The sequence below is a fragment of the Chroicocephalus ridibundus genome, chromosome 22 (genome assembly GCF_963924245.1).
Source record: "Chroicocephalus ridibundus chromosome 22, bChrRid1.1, whole genome shotgun sequence".
Classification (NCBI taxonomy): Eukaryota; Metazoa; Chordata; class Aves; order Charadriiformes; family Laridae; genus Chroicocephalus; species Chroicocephalus ridibundus.
The window spans coordinates 1,885,778-1,895,845 of NC_086305.1; the positions used below are offsets into that span (position 1 = coordinate 1,885,778).

A 10,068-nucleotide genomic window follows, 5' to 3' on the forward strand; every position below is an offset into this window, starting at 1 on the left:
GGAAATACGGAGGAGGTAAGGGGAAAGCATAGCTCTTTCTCTGAACAGGCTCTCAAAGAATCGGTCTGTCCTGTGATAGATCATCATTTTTCCTCCTTTAAGAATTGCCACTTTTGCTCTTTCGCTATTGGATGGCTGCCAAGCAGCCGCGATCCTCAAAAACAGGAGTCTGGGGCACATTATCAGAAATTACTGGAGAATAGCCCCTTCAGACTGGGCATCGGAGCTAGAGGCCAAGGTAAGGGAGGAGAACAGTCTTCCCTTCTGAAAAATCCAGCCCAGGACCATAAATTGGCCATGGCCAGAGGAGATCACAGAAGCTACTTGCATTATTTCTCTCATAATGTCATAGGGAAACGTTGATTTTGGCAATCTTTCTGCAGCAAATGGAAACTCTGCTAGAGACCTGGACTTCCATTAAACGCAAATCTCCAGCATTTTCCTCGCAGGGAGCGGGTACAAGAGTGGCATTAAACACCTCTCTGTCACTACTGAGATGGGTCCACGAGACACGAGGGTGACCGGAGCTGGGGGTCTCTGTCAGCAGCTCAACCCTGTGGCGCAGGGCAGCTGCTGCCCTTGCTGTGCTCCTTACACCTCCTGCTCCCACCCTCGTCTTTTGGGTACGGTCCCACCACGTCCCCCAGGGGCGAATCCAGGCTGTGAGGGGTGTGGGGAAATCAAGACCCCTCATTCACGGTGTCTTCCTCAGCATCCCCGGGGCAGGGATCCCTCAGTGTCCCCCATCCCACAGCAGGTCCCTCACGGTGTCTGTCGGAACTCGGACCCGCCAGTGTCCCCTCACGTCATGGCCAGTCCCTTGGTGTTTCCAGGGCAGGGACCCCTCAGTGTCCCCCATCCCACAGCAGGTCCCTCACGGTGCGTCTCACGCACGGTCCCCTCATGTCAGTGAGGGTCCCTCAGCGTCCCCGGGGCTGGGACCCCTTCTGTAGCCCCTCCTCGTCCCCAGGGGGAGGCAGAGACCCCTCGGTGTTCCCGGAGCAGGGTCCCCTCAGCGACCCGAGGCCGGGGGTGGCCGCTCGGCGGCGAGCCCCAGCGCGGAGGGGATGGCGGCGAGGGGGCCCGCCGGCCGCCCGGGCCCGGCCCGGCCCCGCTCCGCTCCGCTCCGCCCCGCTCGGCCTGGGACCGCCGCCGCCGCCTCCTTTTATACCGGGGCTAAATTTAGGCTGCGCCCGGGCCGCTGCCTCCCGCCCGCCCCGTCCGGGACGCGTTTCCTCCGCTCCCTGCAATTGGCTTGAGGCCGCCCGCGCCCGCGTTATAAGCTGGGGAGGGCGGCATCGCCGCGCCGCGCCGTCCGCCCTGCCGCTCGGCCCGCACCATGGCGCTCAGCGATACCATCCTGCCCTCCTTCGCCACCTTCGCCAGCCCCTGCCGCGAGAAAACCCTCCACGAAGTGAGTCTCCCCCCCGCGACTCCCCCGTTCCCCTCCCGCCGCCGCGCTGAGGCCGGCGCGGCTCATCGCACGGGTGGGCGGCGGTGCCGCGGCCCCGCTTCGCCCTAAATCCCCCCCTCAGACGCCACCTCTAACTTTCTCCCTTCTCTCTCTTCCCCCAGAGGTGGAAGTGTGACCAGGAGGCCAAGACCCCCGCCAGCACCTGGGGCGGCCTCTCCCCGCGCAAGGAGGATGAAGATCTCAACAACGTGCTGGATTTTATCCTTTCCATGGGCAGCGACGGCTACGGGCAGGGCGCAGCCGGTGGGGACTATCCCCCTGCCCAAGGGGAGAGCGGTGGCTTTTACCAGACAAACCCGTCCCCGGGATGCTACAGTGCCCTGGAGCAGGGCAGCCCCCCGCCCTACAACAATGGCATGGTGCCGGAGATGATCCGATCCGAGATGGACTCCAACTACTGCCCTCCTGGCAATGTCCACGGGCGGTTCTTCGTGACACCCAGCTTTGGGGGCCCGCAGTTCGTTGAGAACATTAAGCCCGAGCCCGACATGGACAATTATGGACCGGTGCTGGGTCTGGTGCCCCAGGCTTGCCCGAAGATCAAGCAGGAGGGCAACGCGACCTGCATGATGGCCTACGAGCAGCCCCGGGTGGCCAGCTCCCCCCAGATCCCTGGGGCAGAGACGCCCCCGCTGAGCCCTGACGATCTCATGGTGAATGACTGCCACACGCAGATGATGTGCCCCTCGTCCGTGTCTTTCCAGCAAAGTTACCACCCAGCCTCCGGCTTCCACCACCCGCAGACCCATCTCCAGTACCAGAACAACTCCCAGTTTGGTCTTTTCGAGGACAGCCTGCCCTTACAACCCTCCGCTCCCAGAGGCATGCTCACCCCTCCGTCCTCCCCTCTGGAGCTGCTGGACTCCAAACCCAAAAGAGGACGTCGGTCCTGGCCGCGGAAGAGGACGGCCACTCACACGTGCACCTACGCGGGCTGCGGGAAGACCTACACCAAGAGTTCACACCTGAAGGCCCACCTCCGGACGCACACAGGTAAATACGGCAGCTTGCCTTCAGCCCGTAGCGCCTGTGTGAAACAGTTTGCAGCCTCAGCTTTAACCCTGTGGTGCCTTAACTCCAGGAGCATTCAGGGTTGAGCTGTGACAGCTGATCAGGTCTATCGTGTTTCAGTGTTTTCCTGTGTACACATAAGCTTTTACTGAGGGCTTCCCATGCCCTGTCTCAAAAGATTCTCACTGCAGGTATAGATTAGTGGAGGAATTGATAAATCTGGTTGGGTTTAAAAGCGCCTGGAGCTTCTTGTGAAAGGGCTCGGTAGCAAATGAAAGGCTGTGCCGAGATAAACTCGGAAGGGTGCCTGGCGTGTCACGCTGCCGGCCCATGGGAGTGCCGCGCTGAGTCACGCTCTCTCTGGTCTCTCCGCAGGTGAAAAGCCCTACCACTGCAACTGGGAAGGCTGCGGCTGGAAGTTCGCTCGCTCCGACGAGCTCACCCGCCACTATCGCAAGCACACCGGCCACCGGCCCTTCCAGTGCCACCTCTGCGACAGGGCCTTCTCCAGGTCGGACCACCTGGCTTTGCACATGAAACGGCACATGTAGCCCGAGAGAGACTGACCTGCCGACAGCGGACGTTATTTAACTGCTCAGGTGCAGACGCGTTAAAAAACTTGTAGCTGGTACTACGTAGGGAGGCACCGATGCTCTAGCGATGGAAGCGGAGGAGGATTCGACACAAGGAGGCTTAGCCAGGCATCTCCTGCAGAGAATTTGACGTGACTGTACAGTGGACCTGTCCCGGTCAGGAGAACAGGGGTTATTTATGCAGCTTCTGTGAAGGGTAAACTCCGTAAGACTCCATACAGATTGTATAAAAGAGGCTGTAAATATGTTTTTTTTCCGATTCTAACTGCCCAGTCCTAAGCTTTACAAGACAATGTTTGTATGGAAACTGCCTGAAGTTGACCCTAGAAGAGATTAAATGAATGTTACTGTAGCTAACGATGTTATTTTAGATCTCAGTCGAAGGCATGGCTAAGAGAACACTCCTATTGTTAGACTGTTTGTTTCACAGGTGCAATAATATTCTTGTTTGCCATGATCTACACTAGAAGTACAGGGCTTGATGTCTTGTAAGAAAATAACCTATTTTACTGTAATTTTTTTATATATTGTAAATAATTTTATACAATGAAAAATATTGTATATGTAAATAGGAGACAAATGGGTATTTTGCCTATTTCTGTTTTTATAAAAACACGATTTTTCAATGTTTGAAAACATTTCATCTTTTTAATAAAATAAGTTTTTAATTGCTGTGATTTTTATTCTCCTTTTGAGCTCTCCCTGTTACTTTTTCCCCTGACGGCTGGACCAACAACCACCTGGTTGTGTTTGAAATTATCAACGACTGTAAGAAGCAGCTTCAAAAAATCTGAGCTATGGATTTTTCTAAAATGGATAACAGAGCACGTAATTCATTCTCAGCGGTAAACAAGATACAATACGGTGTTTTATCAAAAAAATCAAATGGGAAAGTAGATCACATTCAAAACACACTTCCTAAAAATGGTTAAGTAAGCAACACTCTAATTTCAGTCTCATTTCTAGTTTATGCTAGACTATTTTAATAGCATCCTTAATGTTTTCCAGATGCAGTTATAGTTTTGCCAGCAGTGTGTGGGTTTTTACTATAAATTTAAACACTGCATTTTTGTAATTACGGAGGCTTATTTTAAGGCATTCTTGTACATAAATTATCCTTGCTCTCGAGAGCTCAGTGCAGAATTCCAGTAGAACAGTAGTGGAATTTAAACATAAATTCACAACACAGGTTAACATACCTTCATAACTCATTCCCAAAAACTTAGAATTCACTTAATAATTTTAAATCCCACCTCAAACTCAGGAGTTGAGAAAGATATTTACTATTTTTAAGGAAAACAAGGTAGTCAAGAATCCAGATTCCGGAAACTAATTTCAAGTAAACCGGATGCTGCAATAGCTGCAGCAGTGAAAAGCTGCAAAAAAAAAAAAAAAAAATCAAAAAAAATCAAAGGGAACCCCCCCAAAAGCTCTTCCCCAACTGTAAATGAGCTCACGAGTCCACGTAGTTTATCTGTGCAGTTACCCTGAGACTCTGAGGAGGATCCTCCGTTTTTGCAGCTCCGGTTTAGTGGTGAGCCTTGGCACTCCTAGACCAAGGGCACTGTTAACTACGCATGCAGAGTCAGCTTAATGTCGGAGCACCTTTTCCTTACCATCTGGCTACTGGGAACTTGACTTTAATCAAGATTGTGACATTTTTCTGACTTTACAAGTTAGGATACGCAGGAATGAAATCAACAGGAATACATTTAGAGTAACTACAAATATAGCTATTCTTCTGTGAAAGCAAAGTCTGCAGTTGTTCATGTGGAACAGATGTATTTTGGGCTTCTAATCATTGACATGGAAGAATGAGTTCCACATTTCACTTTTATAGCTCTTTCAAAGTGAAATATAAGGGAGATTTAACATTTCTTCATTAAAAACAAAACGCATTTATTTGCTAGAAAAAAAAATTGCACAATCTAATTCCAGAAAGTGAGGATGACTTAAAGATGTTCTAAAATTAGCACATTCATTGTTGCAACAGTTCTAGGTATTTCTTTCTCTTTCCCCATAGCCGGAGATTTTCATATTTCAGCACGTCCTTCAGTGTTTATAACCTTAAGAACATGGTTTTTGAGCTTAATTCTTACCCTTTCCATAGTCACCCGGCTTTCCCTTGCTCTTTCTGGGGAGCTGACCGTGTTTTTGGTCATTCCCAGGTTTCATTTTGGTCACTGCCAGCGCAAGCTTAAGCTTTCTGCTAAGGTAATTAAAAGAGGCACAGTGGGTTGAGCCCTCGCTGGCGTGGGTATGGCCCCCCCAGCGCACATCAGCCCCCCGCTGGCACAGGGGGTCCCCCGCAGAGCTCTCCAGCGGTGGGGAGCTCGGCAGCATCAGGAGGTGTTCATCGGGCTCTGCCGGTCCCCGGCCACCTCGGTGACCCGTCGGAGGCGGGTGCTGGGCGAGGTGGCCCTTGGGGCTGACCACCTTTGCGCCCTCCCAGGTTAAAGGCGCGAAAGGCAGCTGCAGCGATGAACCAGCAGGACGCATGAACGCTGCACGGTGCCTGCATCCACAGATCAATGTCACTGCAGCCGCCGACCCCTAAAAACCCCACTTGTGTGGCTCCTCCATAGCACCCACCACAACGGCACGGGTGCTCCTCCTCCGGTAGCTCTGCGTGGGGGCGTCCCAGCTTCCCCTTGCTCCAGTCCAGCGTGAGGGGGGTAGAACCTCTGCTGCCTCTGCTCCTCTTCACTAGAAGGTCTTGAGATAAGGCACTTCTTATCTGCATGACATCATGTTACCAAATCGTGATGAACGGCGGGGACCTGCTCTGCTGCGAGCTCTTCACGATGTAAAAATGAGCCGGTTGTGTCCTTTGAGATTTTAGATTTGTTGCAACTCAACTGAAAATAGGGCAAAGCCATCCCCTGACACATAAATATAAAATAACCCATATAAAAATATATAAATACAGGCCTCTGAAAGTGGGGAGGGATGGGGGGCACAAAACAGTAATAAAAGCTCACGACCAAATTCTAATTGTTTAAGGGAGGGCATGTACGATAATTTCTGTGTGGTCTTTACAGGAAACTGCAGGTTCCTGAATCTTGCGATAATCTTGTAGCAGAAAGAAAGAGATGCTGATCTCATTCTTCTCACATTCTATTATGAGTAATTGTCAACTCTCTTTTTCTTTTTTTTTTCTAAATTGCCTTAAATTAGTACATCCAAAGATGTGTTGATGTGATTCCACCAGTCTACCAAACCTCCCCCGGCCGGCAGCAAATCACTAATGCTCTGCAACATCTAATAACAGACCATCAGGTCCTCATCTTTTAAGTAATTTTGTTCTAATTAACACGAAAGACCCATAATCCCGGCTGCCTCCCGGGGAGCACGCAGCGAAGACCTGCCCTTCCCATCTGCAGCTATCCTGGATCTGAGTTTGACGCTCCAGGGAAACTAAAATAATAATAATAAAAAAAAGAAGTTGTAGTTAAACCCAATGGGAGGAAATGTAGAGTCCGCTGTAAACAAGATTTTCACACGTATTCTTATAAGATACCACAGTGATGGGCTCACTACACTCGCGAGGTAGATTGCCAGATTAGATAGAGCACGTTAAGTACAGAGAGGAGCAAATCCTGCACAACGCTCCGAGTGAAAGTTTTAGCAAATTATTTCTGAACTCGAGACACCATCCAGAGGAGTTACTGTTTAAAGTCAGTTAATGCCACCCCGGGTTTCAGAGCGTCGTGTTTCGCTAGGCTGAAAACCGTTTTTTCCTCCTCTCACCTGCTGCCTTCAGACGCGTCGGTTAAACCTGCGCGATGGGACGGGCTGCAGCAGGCACCCCAAGGCAGAGGCTGCTCAAGCAGCTCCCAGTGGGGCCGTCGCAGCCGCTCGTCGCCTTCCAGCTCCCTGGGGGGAGACGCAGCACCCAGCAAAGCCACCCAGCACCCCCCAGCACCCCCCGCAGGCGGGCAGGGTCCCCACGAATCCATTTTTTTAAACCCCGAAGTACAAGGCTGGACTAGAAACCCTCCAGCCTTTCTGGAAGTTCATTTCGATTTGCAGTTTTGCAGCTGATCAGGGCCGGGGGTGTGCGTTAGCCTTTAATTTTGGCCACAGCTCAGCTCCTGCAGGGAGGGGGGGTTTCAACCTGCGCCAGACCTTGGTTACTCGCGGCCGTTTACACACTGCCTGAAAACATCCACTCGCTCTAAACTTTGGTCCTCTGTCCACAAGAAGTGCCAAAAAAAGTTTGTCCATTCTTCAAATTATAGGATTGTGCGGTTCTGTGGTTTTCTGTGGTAGAAGCTCTGTGGTTTCCAAAGCTATTTTGTGCACCTATAACACAGAGTAGCTGTTAGGCTTTTCTTAAATGGAATTTTCGAAGCCAGAATCCCGAGCTCTAGCAATTTCTTTAGCTATATTTAAATAAAACAACTACAACAAAGTCATGTAGCCGTCGCTATGGCAACTAGCAGTGTTGGGGGGAAACATAAAGAGGAAAATTCAATCCCAACCCCGTGTAATTTAACAGGGAGAAAGCTCTCCCCGTTGCTAACATGCAAAACGGACTTGGTGGCATCCACAAACCTTAAAATCCCTGCGGGTCCTTGGAGCAGCCGCTCTCAGCTGGGTGGGGAATGGGTCCCACCTGCCCGGGACTCATCCTGCCGAGAGCAGAGGGGGCTGCAGGACCCCCCCGCTGCGACCCCGGCTCCGTCCCAGCGCCATCGGAAAGGTGCTTCCCACAGACTGGGAGGAGAAGGGAAAGATTTACAAGCCAAACGCCCCTAACCTAAAGCACGCCGCCATACACAACTCACGGGCCCTGGAGGCAACTGGCTCCACTTATCGATTCCCAGGGACTCCTTAGAGCTCCACACTATGTGATCCCTAAAAACCGACTCCCCATCACTTCGGCTGGGACTGGGAACAGCCTCCGCCACAAAACAGTCTTTAAACTTGAAACGCACAGAGGAGGCAAGGATTTATCCTAAACTTGTTAGGCAGAAAACATGGCTGATTTAATCTTTTGAGGTCTGACTTTTCAGCCACAATCATTTGATCTTATAGTATTTTACGTAGACACAAAAAATGAGTCATATGCACTGCTTTATATAATGACAATGTATTAACTTCACAAAAACCACCTTTCCAAGCACAGGACGAGCAGGAGCAACAAAGTTTTCATTTACTCTGTACCCACAGTTAGCATTAGTTACCTGCTTATTTACCTGCTTCAATTATGATTCCTTTTAGCAAATGAAAAGTATTCTGCCCTTTGTAGCAGGCATAAATTCAGCGACACAGAAATTGCAGGCGAACTTACCTATTGCAGGTTTATAATTAGACATGGTATCCCTTTAAATTGCTTTTACTTTGGTTTCTTGCACTTCTTACAGCCGAGAGCATTCCTGGAGTTCTGACCTATCGTCGTGTCGTCAGGAAACATCTGGAATATCACATTGGACATCCCCTGTGACATCTAATGTATGAGGCGAGAAGCTACTGAGCCTGAGGCTTAAACACGAAACAAAACTCACACACACACACACAAATCCCCAAATCCCAACCACCACGTTCTTTTTTTACAGCCCGTGCATGATGACAGCGTAAGTGGGTTTTGATATATTGATGATTTTCTATGGCAAGCACTTGGAAACCGAGGGATACAGACGTCCGGGTGCCCTTCCTGCGGGTGCGAGGGACGGGCAGGGAGAGCACAGGGCTCGTTCCTCTGTACAGTTCCCTGCGGAAAAGCTGAGACTGAGGACACCACTTACGGGAAGCTGAACAGCAGAAATATACGGTGTTCGCAGCTGATGAGAATTCATCAATAGCGAAGGCCGTAACTTTTGTGAAAAATGCCGTATCAGCACCAATAAAAAGTGTTAATTGCGGTCATTAAATTAAAAAAAAAATGCTAACCAGACAGGAGGTAAAAGACGTTCAGAGTGACTAAAGCCATAGTCATGGCGAGCAGACAGGAGATTCAGCAATTTTCTCCCGCCAGCGCCTCCCCAGGAGAAATATGACGGCAATTTGAGTGGCAGGGACGGCAGGAAGGGCTGCGAGAGTTTCACAACACAGGCTGGTCTTGGGTCACAGTTAGGTACAGTCAACAAAGGCTACGTTTGCTTTTGAGGTTTTGCAGCTGGGCTCGTAGCTTGGGGTTCCTTCACGTTTGAGTTCCCACTTGGAAATGCTTCTTTGCGAGCAGGATGCCTACGCTCTTCTTCCCTTCCCAATGAAGGGCCTCTACGCGACGGCTGGTACAAGGAATCCTTTGGGATTGGGCACGGACAACGGAGATGGGGCAGATATTTGGGACAGGTACATTGTCAGACTCCAGAAACTTGAATGGGAGCAAACCACGGAGCCTTCGTGTTCTTCACGTTTCCGTAGGCGAAGAGGAGCATCGTGCGACGAGAGAAGTGGGGGAGGAAGCTGTGCCCGACTCCGACAGACAGCAGTCAAATCCTGGCTTCCAAATGCCAGCGTACTAAAAATACTGCTGGGGAGCAATTCCAAGAGAAACCTGCCTTGGCGAGCTGTGGTTATCCCTGCCAACGTGTGCAGAAGCAGAGTAAATAAAAGAGAGATGGGAGAATAATGAGTCAAAGTGAATAATGCGGAATAGCACGATGGTGAGGTGTGTTTTTCCAGCAAGCAGAAAGGGTTTGTCTCTGGTGAGCTCCAGCCCCTCCCGGTATAAACTGCCGGGATGTTTAGCGTTGCGGCACACAAAGGGTTTTGGAAAGGGTGCGGCGCTGGATTTTCTGACTGGTCTGTACAGACCAAACGTGGCCGGGACGAGGAAGAAGGGGAAGGAAAGAGGGAAAAAGAGTGCGCGGAGGGCACCAGCCGAAAGGAAAAAAGATCCCAACGCAGCGTTAGGTGATTGTTCTAAGCAAGAGTCACAAATTTGACACAAAAACTTGTGAAGTCACAGACAAAAAAAAAGTAAAGAAAGATTGCCGAAGTCTCAGAGCTCCAAAAAGTAACTTTTCATTTATTATATTA

General features: G+C 50.4%; 1 protein-coding gene across 1 annotated transcript; it reads left to right on the forward strand.

The window, feature by feature from the left end:
• The first annotated feature begins 1,271 nt into the window (after positions 1-1,271).
• KLF2 (KLF transcription factor 2) lies at positions 1,272-3,750 on the forward strand. Its single transcript, XM_063358341.1, has 3 exons — positions 1,272-1,414; positions 1,576-2,467; positions 2,861-3,750. Exons 1-3 carry the CDS (start codon positions 1,340-1,342, stop codon positions 3,034-3,036), a joined length of 1,143 nt encoding a protein of 380 aa, XP_063214411.1. The 5' UTR covers positions 1,272-1,339; the 3' UTR covers positions 3,037-3,750.
• Positions 3,751-10,068: the final 6,318 nt, after the last annotated feature.